Source organism: Rhinoderma darwinii, chromosome 2 (assembly GCF_050947455.1).
Source record: "Rhinoderma darwinii isolate aRhiDar2 chromosome 2, aRhiDar2.hap1, whole genome shotgun sequence".
NCBI lineage: Eukaryota > Metazoa > Chordata > Amphibia > Anura > Rhinodermatidae > Rhinoderma > Rhinoderma darwinii.
In genome coordinates, this window is record NC_134688.1 from 428,552,349 (window position 1) to 428,569,598 (window position 17,250).

The 17,250-nt window shown below is 42.9% G+C and overlaps 1 protein-coding gene across 3 annotated transcripts in view; it reads right to left on the reverse strand.

Moving 5' to 3' along the window:
• The window catches only part of ZSWIM7 (zinc finger SWIM-type containing 7), a 90,648-nt gene that overhangs the window by 72,155 nt on the left and 1,243 nt on the right, over positions 1-17,250 (reverse strand). For 2 of the 3 annotated variants that reach the window (XM_075854376.1, XM_075854377.1), the window contains exons 2-3: positions 16,477-16,548; positions 14,596-14,734 (exon numbers count right to left, since the gene is read on the reverse strand). In XM_075854376.1, the coding sequence (XP_075710491.1) occupies positions 14,596-14,734; positions 16,477-16,548 (211 nt within the window). The remainder of the gene's footprint in view (positions 1-14,595; positions 14,735-16,476; positions 16,549-17,250) is intronic. The other variant, XM_075854379.1, reaches the window with a different exon arrangement.

Below are 17,250 nucleotides of genomic sequence, written 5' to 3' on the forward strand. Positions count from 1 at the left end.
CAACCCATTTACTGGTATCCAATCATAAACACCCTTTGTATGAGCGAAGGGTCAGATCTCCTGGATAAATTGTGCACTTTATTCCTAACGAATCACTGCTCAAATCAATATTAGACTGTAAGTGCCAGAAGACAAGGTCCTTTATCCTTTTATTCCATTGTTAGAATATTTGAAAGCAGATTCCATAAAAGAGATTAATGGTTTAGTCCTGATAAAAAACAAACATTTTTTTATTTTTTTTAAACATTCTAAACTAGGACCAACTATGATGTGCCTGAATCGAGAGACAGATAAAATTAAAGGGGTTATCCAGAATTAGAAGATTCAGAATTTTCCTCAAAAATAGTGTCTCTTTTGTTCATGGTCTATGTCTGGTTTTGAAGCTTATCCCCAACCAAGTGAATGGAGATGAGCTGCAATACCAGACACATCCTATGGACAAGAAAGGCGCTGTTTCTGTGGAAAAAAAAAGCTGACTTTTCTTCTAATCCTCAACAACCCATTTAACGCATCAATAAAAAAGGTCAGATCAGGGACAGGTTTGTTTCTATGAGGAATAAACGTAACAGGCCTCATGCACATGTTCAACGCGAACTCTAGCAACCAATCAGATACCAGCTTCTGTTTTTTCCGGCTGGGTAAGAAAAAAATAAAAATGATCTGATTGGTTGCTCTGGGCACCAATAACAACGTTTTCTTACAGCAGTTTTTGTGCGCAGTGTCTATTGCCACCTGTAAATCTCTGCTGAAAGTCACAAACTACCCTCTTTAAGCTAATATTATTTTTAATATATCAAGTGATAACTTTGACAGTCATATAAACCTCTATACAGCAGAATTACTTTGATTTATTTTTTTATTACGGTCTGTAAATAAGTCAATATCTGCTGGTCTTATCTTCATATCGTCATATGTACTGAGATCAGAACATGTCACATCACAGCAGTAACGATTTCAGACACGAGAAAACAGACACGATAAATAGGCAAGAAAACTAGAAATACTCCAATTTCCATTAAACATTGCAATAAAATTACGTTAATGGGTCAGCCAGATGTGGCATCATTTGTGTTAGGCTTCGTTCACATCTGCGTCGGGACTCCATTCATGGGTTCCGTCTGAGCTTTCGGTCAGGGGATCCGGTGCAAATGGTTTACGTTTGTCCCCGTTGTGTAAGTGTTCCGTCGTTTTGACGGAATTAATAGTGCAGTCGACTACAGTATTGCTTCCGTCAAAACGACGGAACCCTTACACAATGGAGACAAACGGAAACCATATGCACCGGATCCATCACCATTGAAATCATTGGTGATGCAAACTGAAACCTATGGTTTACATTTGTTTCAGTTTGGATTCCATTCATGGGTTCCCATATAGAAAGCTCCAACGGAAACCAACGCAGATATGAACAAAGCCTTACGCAAACAGAAGAAAAAAATTAAAAGAATAAAAAATATTTTCTTTAATCTTTGAAGATTTGGCTATGTCTCAAATCCAAATCTTGATTTTGGCAGAAAGTAAAAATGCTGCTGGCAATCCACAACTGACCTAGGCAATGAAGAGACTGAAAGCAGCAAATTGCACACAGAGAAATAATAATAATATAAAAAAAAAAAAAAAAAAAAAAAAAGAAGTTAAGCCATGTGAAATATTTAGCCAAGATATAAAAATGCAAGGTATTTCCCTTTAATTATTGCATGAGACGAGAACGTTCTAGAGCTAGGAAATGCTATAAAATTAAAAAGGCATTACAGAGTTAGGGGCTCCCCCCCGCTTGGGACCCCCTGTATTAGCCAAAGTGGAGAGCTGCTAACAAAGATCTCATTCCGACACACTCGGTCTAGCCATCTATTATCAGCCCCCATGTCATATTGACAGCCCCATCCTATATTGAGCTCCGAGAACGTTTTTTTCCCCTGATGTGTTAGTGATGCGGTTTGCTGCCTCACCACTACTAGTACTTTTGAATGTATACTATGTCCAATATCCCTGCAGAACCATACTGTCAATTTTTTATAACGAATAAAGTTGCGGGACTCTAATCCCTAGAAGCATACCTACACTTTGAGAGGACTATTCAGAATAAGCTGTCGTATGTGCGTACATATGGACTAACACTATTTCTGGCGATTATATGACTTGTATTCTGCATTATTTAGCCATTTTCTTCTCTGCAGGCTCTTTATTTTTCAGATTTCTCTGAGCTAGTGGGCGGAGCCTAACTGCTATCATGTCTTCTATACACTGCACACATAGAAGAGGAGAATCCTGCTCTCCTATCTCTATCTATCACATATATAGAAGCTGCAGTAGAATGTAGGAAATTATACAGCAGTAATGAATAGTGTAGCTGGGAATCCAGACCAGTTGTAAGATTTAACACTTACTAGTAAGCTGCTGCAGCAGCATGTGTGTGTCTCTCTCATTCTGCCTTCTCCCCCTCCCATCTCCATAGACTTCTATGGGCAGCTGTAACCTGATCCCTTAGTGAGATGAAAGCCCGTCTTGTTTTAGAGAAATCGGAGAAAGCAGTAAATTCAGAGAGTTGGGGGGGGGGGGGGCGGCGGCGGCGAGCCTGATAAGTAGAGGAGTCATTTTTCTAAAGGGTAACTAAACGTTCAACAAATTTCTAAAATGTCATAGTGACATGTAAGAAGTTTTGATTGGTGGGGGTCTGACCACTGAGACCCCCACCAATCGCTAAAACGAGCATCAGAAGTGCTCGTGTGAGCACTCAGCCGCTTCGTTTCTGTTTGGCTTTTTCCAGAAATCAATGTAGCGGAGTACGGGCTCAATAGAAAGTCTATTGTCACGATCCGTAGGTATGTGGACCCACTAGGCTGCACCGCCGTAGCGAAGAAGCAGCTGGCCAAACAACAGTCTATACACAGTCCTAGTACAAGAGCACCTTTGATAGTCCAGACAGTAGCAGAGGAGGGCGCATGCGCGCAGCTGAACATGGTGGACGCGTTCTAACCAGGCTCCGCACCTCGTGAAGGCATCCCAGCATATATATCGCTAACAGCAGACATTGAGACGGGCGTCCACCTATGGCCAGAGGGAGCGGCAGACGGGGTAAGCAAACCCAGGCTCAGAGGTCCGTGGCAGACATGCTGATGGCGGCGCCGAACATGGCGGAGCAAGGCCTGCTGCAGCAGCAGCAGGAGACACAGATACAGCCCAGCACATCGGTGTTATCACAGGACTATCCTGTGCTCCTGCGGGAGCATGGCAGTGCATCACCATCGCAGGCACAGAAGGATTTACAAGCAGAGGGCCCGATCCCGTGCCACAGCACTCGCCCATGCCGCTGGCCATTACTTCCGGATTGACAGAGGACGCCATCTTTTCCTGCATATCGAGAGCTATGCAAGCTCAGATGGGGGAAATAAGCTCTAAGATCGCCGCTGTACACCAAGATTTACATAAAGTGGGGGCTCATATGCAGGCTATTGAAACCAAAATGACCTCCATAACTGCAAGAGTTAACCAGAATCACAGATTTATGGAGGACCTGCAGGAGCAATTGGAGGAGGCGAACACCAGAATTAAGGACCTGGAAAACAGATCCCGACGCTATAATTTCAGGATCAGAGGGGTCCCGGAATCTCAGACGGAGGTACCGGCGGGGGTTCGTATGCTACTCACTACCTTGATACCTGATATATCGGAATCACATATGGAAATTGACCGGGCCCATAGAGCATTGACGGCCATGAGGAGGGATGGACTTCCCAGAGATATTATAGTGAAACTCCACTATTATTCGATTAAGGAGAAAGTGATGGAAAGAGCTAGGAAGCTTCCGGTGATCACCATTTGTAATACAGTGGTGCAGATATTTGCTGATCTGGCTCCCCAAACCATTCAAAAAGGCGGATGCTTCGTCCTATCCTGCAGACCCTCAAACACCATGCTATTACATATTCTGCCATCCCAGGATAAGTCCAGCTCCCCCCGACTCCCTATACATGATCCCCCGTTGTCACCAATATGGCGCACCCATGGAGGCCGTCCAGAGGCACCTCGGGAACAGAGGGTGGACTCTCGTCGGCAACAATTGAATCCTCCATGACGGATAGGAGGTCGAATATAGAAGCAGTTATTTTCTTTTTCTTTATTCTTCATATCGGCCGGAGATGTCTTCAAACAACACTGATGTTGAGTTTCAGCCTGATACCGCCAGTTGCAGTTCTCAGCGGACTGGGAGCCGGGGCTCCATACGTTGGGGTAGTTGAGGGGATTTTTTTGATTCCCACTTATAGTAATGAAAGTTTGTTTATAAGCTGGCCCGAACAAGGCGAGGAAGGATCTTGATGTGTCAAGGTCGCAGTGAGTTGGTATCCCTGTTACAGATATGATCGTTTAAAAATGTGAAGTTTGCTTTACCTTATATTTAACATGTGAATGCCTATTACGCTCAGGGATGATATAGGTTAAGGGGTTGAATGTCTGGGTATATATTTACGGAAATGCTGTGCCTTCACTACTGTCTGCTGCCCCCTTTTCGCAGTCTTTTCTTGACTGCCTAGTCGGTAGACTATGTTCGGTACTATTGATACTTTGTGTCTGTCCTATTTTTGTTCTGTCTCTTACTCCCTTCCCTTTCCCTTCTTTCCTATTTTTGACCTTTGTCTCTATGGCTGGATCCCAATCAGCACATGGTTCTACCTCCTGCTCTATGATGGCGGTCCTGGAATCTGCTAAGACCTATAGTTTACTCACACATAATGTGCAGGGCCTTAATTCCCCGATCAAGCGTCGAAAAGCTTTCTTGTACTATAAATCCTCTCCTGTTGATATACTATTTCTACAGGAAACGCATTTCTCTACCTCCTCTGCTCCATCGTACTTTCATAGACACTACTCACAAAAATTTTGGGCTAGTGCCTCTAAGCACAGGGGAGTGGGCATATGGCTGTCTCGGTCGGTCCCGTTTACATCTCACAAAACGATCTCTGACCCGGAGGGCAGGTACATCCTGGTCTCGGGTCTGTTACACGAATCTCCAATAACCTTTATTAACTACTATGCCCCGAACTCCAATCAACCGGCGTTCTTCCAAGGCATGTGGTGCAAGCTCCACTCATCGATAGAGGGCCCGATAATTATGGGTGGAGATTCTAATATCGCCTTGGACGCGTCCATGGATAAATCCCACGCATCCAAGGTGAGACTTATTCCTCCTACGTCAACCAGCATACAAGTAGCACGTTTCTTCCATTCGGTGGATGTCATAGATGTCTGGTGGGATTTTAATCCCACAGCAAGGGATTATACTTATTTCTCCTCAGCCCATAATATTCACACCCGTATTGATCATGTTATGCTGTCAACTAGCTTACTCCCTAAGGTCACGGATGCTAGGATTTTGGCTACACCCTGGTCTGATCATGACCCGATTGTGGTTCGGCTGTCAGATTTATGTGGGAGACCGCCTATCTCCTCTTGGAGATTGAATGAGTCACTACTATCGGATCAGGAGATAGTTAAAGAAATCCAAAGGGAATTGGACACATATTTCCTACTTAATAAGGCACCAGACACCTCAATTATGTCCAATTGGGCGGCTCACAAAGCAGTGATTAGGGGAAAATTCATTCAGATAGCCGCGCGTAATAAGAAACGGTCGAAAGAGGTACTGGCGTTAAAGGAGAGGAAGTTTGCGGATCTGTCCAAGCAATTTAAAACAGACCCTTCAGCAGATATTAAAGCAAAATTAGCGGAAGCTAGAACTGAATTAAATTTATGTCTGACAAGCTGGGCGGAAAAAAGCCTGCGATGGTCACAACATAAGTTTTTTTCACAAGGGGATAAACCGGGAACATGACTCTCCAGACGCCTCACGCCCCGATTTAACACCTCAACACCACCGAAATTGCGATTGGCGGATGGATCTTTATCACAGAACCCCACAAAAGTTTTAAAGGCCTTTCAGGATTTTTATTCAGCTTTGTACTCAGCACCACCTCAGTTTGATAAAAATAAGGCTAAGGTCTTGCTGGAAACAACATTCCATACTAAACTTTCCCAAGGGGATAGAGAAACGCTGGATGCTGAATTTAGCTTGGAAGAGGTATTGGATGTTATTAAAAATCTGAAGGCTCACAAAGCCCCGGGGCCAGATGGGTTTTCCTCAGGTTATTACAAACACTTTAGGGAGGTCTTGGCCCCGCACATGGTTGAACTGTTCAATGCTTATCGGGAGGGTAATAATTTGCCTCCTTTTTCGAATTTAGCTTACATACATCTCATTCCCAAACCTCATAAGGATCATACAGATCAGGCCAATTACCGCCCGATATCCCTTCTCGATGTGGATCTTAAGATTATGACAAAAATTCTGGCGGTTAGATTGAATTCCTTCCTCGCCACATATATACATAAGGACCAGGCGGGATTTATACCCCTCCGCCAGGCGGAGGACCAGACGAGACGGGCTGTGGACATTATCTCAGCAGTCCGTTCGGGGTGGGATGGTACTTTCGGACGTCAAAGTATGTTATTAAGCCTTGACCTTCAGAAAACCTTTGACTCGCTATCCTGGGAATATTTGTTTTATGTCCTTGAAAGAATGGGCTTTGGTTCCGGCTTTTTGTCTATTCTTAAGATCTTATATTGTCTCCCTACAGCAAAAATAAATTCTAGGGGATTTATGTCGGGAGCCTTTCCAATATGCAGAGGAACGCGACAGGGGTGCCCGCTATCGCCTTCCCTGTTTGCGCTGGCTATTGAGCCGCTGGCCAATCTCATACGAAATTCTCCCGACATTAGGGGGGTGAAAGTGGGAGGAGTAGAACAGAAATGTGCATTGTTTGCGGATGACATTCTGCTTTTCATATCGACACCTCTCACATCCTTGCCGAATCTCTTTCATATTCTTGATCAGTTTGGCAAGCTGTCTGGGCTTAAGGTCAACCACTCCAAGTCGGTGGCAATGAATCTTACATTGCCAATTGGGGTAGTGAAGCTCCTAAAACTTAACTTTGATTTTCATTGGGATGCACGTAGATTGACGTATTTAGGTATCAAATTGACGCCCACCATAGAGTCCCTCTACAAGGACAACTTCCCTCCACTTTTTCAACAAATAGCTACAGATCTCACTAGATGGTCCCCTCTTAATCTCTCATGGTTTGGTCGCATTGCCTCCATCAAAATGACGATTTTGCCCAGATTGCTCTATTATTTTCGCACGCTCCCTATCGTGGTCCCTCAGAAGGCGCTTAGACAAATCCAAGGGCTCATTATGTCGTTTATTTGGGGTTCTAAAAGACCGAGAATACAGAGACAAACATTATTTACCCCTAAAACTGCTGGGGGGTCTGGGGGTTCCAAATATCCAACATTACTACCATGCAGCACGTCTGGCGCAGTTTACAGATATGTATGCGAGACCATACTGCCCCCAGTGGACGCAAATTGAAACGGCCGCATGTACCCGTTTCCCGCTGGAAACGCTACTGTGGATGGAGTCCTCGGACAGTCCTCCGGTTCTCTCACCTGTGCTTTCTCAGATGTTACAGCTGTGGGACTCGCTTAGAAAGAGATTTCATATTAAATCACCGCATAATCCGCTTATGACTATCACGGGTAATTCTGCCTTTCCTCCGGGTCTGCGTAGAATGGAATTCCGGTGGTGGCTCAATAAGGGGTTTTACAGGATTAAGGACTTCTTTATAGGGGGGGACATTAGAACTTTGGATTACTTTAAGGACTCACACTCGATGCCCCCATCGGAGCATTTTAGATACATCCAGATACACCATTTCTTGTTGGACTGGAAATCCAGGCAGGGGGACATCAGTACATTGACCACTTTTGAACGGCTGTGCTGGCTTTCTGGCCTACGACGTAAAATATCCACGATATATTCCGATCTGGTTACTCCGGAAGGTAAACTCCCTTACATGACTCGATGGGAACACGATTTAGGTACGGGGGTGGAATTGGAGCAGTGGCGGGAGATGGCATGTATGACCTCGAAACTATCTATCAATACATCCTTGGTGGAAGCGGGTTATAAGGTATTAATGAGATGGTATATGGTCCCCACTCGTATAGCTCGATTTAATCCATCGGTGGATATTCACTGCTTTAGGCAATGTGGCGCGGAGGGCACGCTAATGCATATTCTATGGGAGTGCCCAATGGTTGCCACCTTTTGGAACCAGGTATACCAGCTTATTGACACAGTGATCCAAGTCAAACCCCCCAAGGATGTGATTACGGCACTGCTATGCGGTCCTATTCCGGAGGTTCGGGCCCCCGCACGTAAATTTCTCCGATATGTGTTCCTGGCAGCTAAAATAACTATTGCTAGGGCCTGGCGAACACCCACGTTGTCTATGGAGATGTTGATCGCTAAGATCTCATGGATAATGGTTAATGACCGCCTAACACATCTGCTGGCTGGTACATTAGACAAATTTGATGCCATTTGGGACCCATGGAGGAATCGCACACTTTCGTGAATACATAGAGATGGTTACGAAACCTTTCTACCCTACACCTTTCCTTTCCCCCCTCCCTCTCCTTCTTTTGGTTATTGTGTTTTTTTTTTCTCTCTCTCTTTTCTTTCTCCCATAGAGGCCACGTTAAGGTACTCTATAAAGTAATGTGATGTCAAGGATAGTTACCTATGTTAGCAATAAATACATTTATATACTATATATTTGGCAGGAGTGTTGACATCATGACAGATATATAATGTGAGATTTATTGGAGGCCATGTTGGTCTAATACTTTGTTTAATTGTATTACTGAAATGCAAAAGCTGAGACTCTGCGAGTCTGTGTTATTACTATATTATTATTTTACAAAACTGTTTAATAAAAAACTATTGAAAACAGACAGTAGCAGAGGCTTAGGCACAGATGAAACTTGAAGACAGATGATGCCGCACGTGGCGGATGATATCAGGCGTGGCAGATGACACCATACGTGGTGTAAGACAGCAGGCGTGACAGGTGGCACAACACGACTCCAACACGCTAAGGCTCAGGAACAAACACAGCACGGATTACAGGATACAAGTAGCCGGGCACAGGAGAACTGGGAACAGGATTACACTATGGGACCATTTGCTAAGACTAACATGGTTATACACAACAACGCTCAGGCAAGGAGTGAAAGGGCAGAGCCCTTTTTATAGTCTCCAGGGTGATCATGGGCTAATCGGTAATGTTTTACATGTGTGCGCGCTGACCCTTTAGGACAGGGCGCGAGCACGCAGCCTGCGGGAGACAGCAGAGCGGTGCGGAGGCAAGTACTGGTGTGTCATAGTAAGGAGATGCCGGCCAATACTCACAAGTCCATGGCCGCGGCCGTTGAGGGGTAAGTCGGAACGTCGGTCAGCGGCCGTGGATGTTACACCTATGAGCCCGTACTCCAATACATCGGCTTTCCGGAAAAAGCCGAACAGAAATGAGGCGGCTGAGAACTCACACGAGCACTTCTGCCACTTCGTTTTAGTGATTGGTGGGGGTCTCAGTACTCGGACCTCTAGCAATTAAAACTTCTGACATGTCACTATGACATGTCAGAAGTATGTTGAACCTTTATTTACCCTTTAACTTTTTAAGAGCTTGGCTTTTTACAGAACAAGTTGCATTTTTCAACGGCACCATTTTGGGTACAAATAATTTTTATTACGTTTTGTTTTGGGGGGGGGGGTGAAAAAAAAACAGCAAGTTCACTGTGCGTCGTAACTGACACATTAACGTTATTCTATGGATCTGTACGATTAGGGCAATACCAAATATGTATAGATTTTTATTTATTTGTTTGACTACTTTTGCACAATAAAAGCACTTTTCATGGAAAATATATGCTTTCATGTTGCCGCATTCCAAGAGTAATAACTTTTTCTGTTTTTGTTGATGAGAGGTGTATGAGGGCCCCATTTTGGGATACACATTGATAAACTTTTATTTTTTGAGGTGGGGGGAGCAATCCTGCCATTGTTTTTTGCATAGGAACCTGATCCCTCAGTGAGTTTATAGTCAGTGTCATCTTAAAACGACAGATTTAGCAGTAAATTCAGAGTGAGTGAACAGTTGGGAGTGGGGAATATAAGATATATTATAAAGTTTCTTATAATCACTTGTATTATTGATTGATGCAAAAGTTGTTGAAAAAGTTAGTGACTATTTAACTTTATTTTATATCTTTTTTAGTCTCATTAGTGGATTCCACAATGCGATCTACTGATCGCTTCCATAGGGCTGTGGTATACCCAGTAATAAACTGACAGACAATCTATTTAGCCGTGGCTTTGGCGTATAGCCATGACAGCCATTTTTTTTAGCACAAAACAAGACCTATACAACTGTGTCAACGAAAAACTAATAATGTTAAGGTTGTGAGAATGCAGAAGGCTAATTATTTGTGTTGTTATGGTAAAAATTGCTGTCCTTAACTCCTTCCCGCTCCTTGTTCGTGCTCAGTGACGGAATAGTACATCACGGGAGGAACGGCCATCCCGGCCCCCCTCTCGGCACATACAGGAGCTGTGACAACTGCTGTCTCTTACAGCAGTTGCGGCAGCTCCTTCAGCAGGGACCAATAGCGGTGGTTGCCGCTGATTAACCCCTTACAAGCCGTGTTCAATAGCGATCGAGGCTTCTTAGGAGTTAAAGCACCATCGACATCTCGCAACATGATCGCGGGCGCCGATGATTGCTATGGCAAGCTGAGGCCTAACAATGGCCTCTGGCTATGCCATCTACGGAAGCCTAGTGGGTCCTGACAAAGTCAGGACCCACTAAGCGTGCTGCCAGCTCGAATACACTGCAGTACGCATGTAGTGCAGTGTATTAGAATAGCGATCAGGGCCTCCTGCCTTCAAGTAGGACGAAAAAAAAAGTTGTACAAAAAATAAAAGTTTAAAAGTAAAAATCACTCTTTTTCCATTATCAGTCCTTTATTAAAAAAAAAAAAACACAAATAAACTATACATAATTGGTATCGCCGCGTCCGTAACGGCCTTAACTACAAAAGTATTTCCATATTTACCCCGCGCGGTGAACGCCGAGAAAGAAAACAATGATAAACAGAATCACAATTTTTTGGTCACTTCACCTCCCAAAAAATGGAATAAAAAGAGATCAAAAAGTCGCATGTACCGAAAAATGGTACTGATCGAAATGCAAAAAACAAGCCCTTGCACAACGTTCTTGATGAAAAAAAATCAATAAGTTCTGGCTCTTAGAATAAGGCAACACAAAAAGTTAATTATTTTTTATAAAAAGAATTTGATCAGGCAAACGCCATAAGACATAAAAAACTATAAACATATGGTATCGCCGTAATCGTATCGCCACGCAGAATAAAGTGAATATGTGATTTATAGCGCACGGTGAATGCTGTAAAAAAAACAAGGAATAAAAAAACAAAAGTAGAATTGCTGTTTTTTAGTCACTATGCCTCTTAAAAAATAGAATACAAAATGATCAAAAAGTCCAATGCACCCCAAGAAAACTACAATGAATTCCTCAAGGGGTTTAGTTTCCAAAATGGGGTCCCTTTTAAGGGGTTTTCCCTGTACTGGTACTTTAGAAGCTCTGCAAATGCCACATGGCGCCCAGAAACCAATCCAGCAAAATCTACACGTCAAATAGCACTCCTCTGCCGTTTGTCCAACCAGAAGTTTATGACCACATATGGGGTATTGCTGTAATCGGGAGAAATTGCTTTTCAAATGTTGGGGTGCTTTTTCTCCTTTATTCCTTGTAAAAATGTGCACGTTTTATCAGAAAAATATGTGCTTTTCAATTTCACAGCCTAATTCCACCTGTGGGGTCTAAATGCTCGCTATACCCCTCGGTAAATTCCTTGAGGGGTGTAGTTTGCCAAATGGGGCAATTTTGGGTGGTTTCTACTGTTTTTGCACCACAAGACCTCTTCAAACCTGACATGGTGTCTAAAATATAATCTAATAAAAAGGAGGCCCCAAAATCCACCAGGTGCTCCTTTGCTTCTGAGGCCTGTGTTTCAGTCCATTATCACACTAGGGTCACATGTGGGATATTTCTAAAAGCTGCAGAATCTGGGCAATAAATATTGAGTTGTGTTTCCCTCGTTAAACCATCTGTTTTACAGAAAAAAAATTAATAAAAAGGATTTTCGGCATAAAAAATGAAATTTTTAAATTTACTTTGCTTTAAATTCCTATGTAATGCTAAAGGGTTAAGAAACTTTCTAAATGCTGTTTTGAATACTTTGAGGGGTCTAGTTTTTTCAATGGGGTGTTTTATGGGGGTTTCTAGTATATAGGCCCTATCAAGCCACTTCAGAACTGAACTCGTACATAAAAAAAAAGGCTTTTGAAATTTCCTGCAAAATATGAGGAATTGCTGCTTATGTTCTAAGCCTTGTATCGTCCTAGAAAAATAAAAGAATGTTCAAAAAATGATGCCCACCCATAGTAGACATATGGGAAATGTGAACTAGTCACTATTTTGTGTGGTAATACTATCTGTCTTACAAGCAGATACATTTAAATTCATAAAAATGCTAATTTTTTTAAATTTTGTCAAAATGTTGCTATTTTTCACACAAACACTGAATATATCGACCAAATTTTGCCACTAACATAAAGTACAATGTGTCACGTGAAAACTATTTCAGAATCGCACGGATAGGTAAAAGCATTCCAGAGTTATTACCACATAAAGTGACACATGTCAGATTTGAAAAATGGGCTTTGAGCCTTAAGACCCAAACTGGGCTGCGTCATTAAGGGGTTAAATAAAGAGGGCATTTTGGCCGTGTTCACATCACCGTCGGGTTCCGTTTGGGGTTTCCGTTAATCCATTCTGTGAGGAACAGATGAATGGAAAGCCGAATGGAAACTATAGCTTCCATTTGCATTACCATTGATCAATGTTAATGTTTCCGTTCCGTAAAGTTTCCTTTTTTAATGGAATCAATCGCGTAGTCGACTAGGCTATAGTTTCCGTGAAAAAAATGTGAACTTTACGGAACTGAAACAAATGGAAACCAACTGCAACGGAAACATTAACATTGATCAATGTTCCTCTGACGAAAAGGAGGAATGGAAACCCCAAATGGAACCCCACTGTGATGAGAAAAGGGCCTTTGGTTTATATGCCACACAGAAGAAGTGGCAATATTTCTAAACATAACACAGTTATGTGTATGTTATTACCTTGTCCAAAAAAAATACATTTTCTTTTCAAACTTAACCCCTTAATGACCGGCCTATTTTAAACCTTAATGACCAAGCCATTTTTTAAGTTTTTCCATCGTCACATTCCAAGAGCTATAACCTTTTTATTTTTGCGTCGACATAGCTGTACAAGGTCTTGTTTTTTGCGGGACAAGTTGTATTTTTTAATAGCACCATTTTGGGGGACATATTATTTATTGATTAACTTTTATTAACTTTTATTTGGGGGGAAATAGAAAAAAACCTGAAATTTCGCCACTCTTTTTCGCGTCTTAAATCTACGCCGTTTACCGTGTGATATAAATAACACAATAACTTTATTCAGCGGGTTGTTGCGATTGCAACGATACCAAATTTGTATAGTTTTTGTATGTTTTACTACTTTTACACAGTAAAAACGCTTTTTTTTCAAAATTATTTGTTTTTGTGTCTCCATATTTGAAGAGCCGTAACGTTTTTATTTTTTCGCCGATGCGGTTGTATGAGGGCTTTTTTTTTGCGGGAAGACTTGTAGTTTTTATTGGTACCATTTTGGAGTAGATGCGACTTTTTGATCACTTTTTATCACATTTTTTTAAAGTCAGTATTCACAGAAAACAGCAATTTTTCCATAGTTTTTTATTACATTTTTTACGGTGTTCACGATGCGGGTTAAATAATGTAACAGCTTTATAGTCGGGGTCGTTACGGACGCGGCGAAGCCAAATATGTGTAACTTTTTAACTTTATTTTGTTTTTTTAATAGTAAAGCATTTTGTGAGGGGAAAAGCTGGGTTTTAAATTTTTTTTCACATTTTTTTTAAATTAACTTTATTAAACTTTTTTTTCACTTTTTTACTAGTCCCACTAGGGGACTATAATATGCGATTCTCCGATCGCATTTATAATACACTGCAATACTTTTGTATTGCAGTGTATTACTGCCTGTCCGTTTAACACGGACAGGCATCTGCTAGGTCATGCCTCCGGCATGATCTAGCAGGCATTCGCTCCAGGCAGACCTGGGGGCCTTTATTAGACCCCCGGCTGCCATTGGAGACACAGACACTCGGCGATCAAATCGCCGGGTGTCGGTGGGAGAGAGAGAGGGAGCTCCCTCCCTCTCTCCAAAACCACTCAGATGCGGTGCACGCTATTGTGCACCGCATCTAATGGGTTAAACGGGTGAGATCGATACGAATATCGATCTCACCCGGCAGAGCAGGGACGCCCCCAGCCCTCAGCTACCTCTGGCTGCTGAGAGCAGGGAGATTTGACAGCTCCCTGCTCTGTTTACTTATTCCGATGCCGCGACGTAAAAAGTCTATGGCATCGGAATAAGGCCCGTTAGTGACCAACGTAGAAACACAATGGGCCGGTCACTAACGGGTTAAAGTAATCTATTTCAGGATGTGTTTACTTACTTTGTGAGGTCTCTTGGTATTTCTGTTTTATTTCTCGCAAAAGCTCCTCTGCTACTGACGGCAATGTCAATTCCATGTTTTTGGAACATGAGTCCCCGGGACCATCAGAGCTCCCAGAATAGGATGGCAAACTGCAGTCCTAGATATAACAAACAAAAATACAATACAATAAAAATAGATATAAGGCTCTACTCACACCAACATAGCATACACTGAACGTATTCATAAAGCAGAGGCATAGCTAGGTTCTCCAGCATCCTGGCCAAAGATTCAGTTTGGTGTGTCCCCCCCTCCCCAACTTCTTTCCTGACATCTCCTTCCCCCTCGCCATGTTTACTTTCTCTACCAATCAATGCAATTTCTTTTTTCACAATTTTTTTTATGTAACTCGAGCATAAAACCATTTGTACATTTTACAAGCAATATAGTTCTATAAGGGAGTTAAAGGGGTTTTGCCACGAGAGACATTTATGACATAGCCACAGGAAACGTCATAAATGTCATATAGATGTAGGTCCCACCTCCGGGACCCGCACTTATCTCCAGAACTGGGCCCCCTAAACCCCATTCAGCCGCTGGTTGTTTCGGCAAAATGTGTTTTCCGACCATGAAACACGTTATATGGTCGTGAGTTACGTAAACAGCGTAACTCGCTGAGCTATGCTGTTTCCGTAACTCCAATAGTAGTGAATGGCAGTTACAGAAGCAGCGTAGCATGCGAGCTACGTTGTTTCTGTAACTACCATTAAGTTCTATGCGACTTACGTAAACAGCATAGCTCAGCGAGTTATGCTGCTACGTAACTCACGACCATATAACGTGTTTCATGGTCGGAAAACACATTCAGCCGCAACACACAGCGGCTGAACGGGGTTTAGGGGGCCCAGTTCTGGAGATAAGTGCGGGTCCCAGAGGTGGGTCCTACATCTATATGACATTTATGACGTATCCTGTGGATGTGTCATAAATGTCTCTCGTGGCAAAACCCGTTTAACATAACAATAAATTAAAAGAAAATAATTAAAGAGGTCAGTGCCTGACTAAAACAGATTGTATAATTGAGGCTAATGAGACTATATGGTGACATAATGAACAGTCTCCTCTTGTAGATAATCCCATACCCCCCCTAGTAGATAGTACCACACCCCTCCTTGTTATCTAGAACCCCTCCTTGTAGATAGTGCCACACCTCCACCACCTCTTGTATAGAAAGCCACACACCCCCTGTAGATAGTGCCACACTCCTCCTTGTTATCTAGAACACCTCCTTGTAGATAGTGCCACACCCCTCCTTGTTATCTAGAACCCCCCTTGTAGATAGTGCCACACCCCTCCTTGTTATCTAGAACCCCTCCTTGTAGATAGTGCCACACCCCTCCTTGTTATCTAGAACCCCTCCTTGTAGATAGTGCCACACCTCCCCACCTCTTGTATAGAAAGCCACACACCCCCTGTAGATAGTGCCACACTCTTGAGTATGGAGTAGATTGTGATGACTCAGCGCTCTGGGGCTGGCACAGGTGCCACTCTATATGTCTCTCTTTTTGTACGGATGTCGACTTCTTGGCCCAGATGTCACCATAGTTTAGACAAGGAAAAAGTTTGGGAAGCCGTCTATACAGTGATTACGTGACATTGGTCCCACATCAAACATGTTTCCTTTTGTCATTCAATATCATCTGATCTCGGGTCGTGAAGAAGGTCATACAAATTCAATTTTAATAAAAGGAAAATGTGAATGTCGGCCAATAATTCTCGTAGAATCGGTATATGTATAGACACTACTTTCATGTTCCTCCATGATCCATTATACTGTGGTCCCCTAGGTCACTCTGACAGGTCTAGTGTTATTGGTGAGGGTCATACAACTGGAATACTCACCAATGCAAAGCCGATCAAGTCTAGCGCCAGTTCTGTGTACAGTGGGGGCTGCACACACAAAGTCATTCCCCACTGAAATATATAAGAGATACAGAAACGGCTGAGGGCTATTTCCATGTCCCCTCTTCATGCATGGCCACCCTTCTTCCAAGAGAACACCCCTATTATGATTTATTTCCTGTAGCTTTTATAGTGCGGACATATTCTGCAGCGCTGTTCAGAGATTGTCCCCATTCACATCATTCCCTGTCACAAATGGGGCTCACAATCTAATTTCCCTAATTTCTTATTTTTATAGGAAACCAATTAACCTATCAATACGCAGAGGTGTAACTTGACGCTCCAGGACCCCAATGCAAAACATTTAATGGGGTCCCCAAATATGGACCCCTGAGGCACCAGTGCCCAATTGCAACCACAACCTCTGCACCCACTATAGTCATACCCGTTATGTTTTTGAAGTGTTTGAGGAACCCAGGGAACCTGCAGGGGAACCGACACAGACTCCACGTAGAGCTTGCCCTTGTCGGATTGCGCCAATTACTGAGCCACCATGCTGGACAATATGGGTAGACAGCAGATCACTAAGGTCTATGGCAAGCTTAGATTAAGGCCCCATGCACATGACAGTAAAACAGTCCGCGGTTTTACGGACTCATTTAGTTCTATTGGCCGCGGACACCTTTCTTTATCGCTACAGATGGGTGTCCGTGCCGTAGAACTGTGTCGGGAATTATGGAGCATGTCAGTTTTTTTGTGTTTTACTTTGTATGG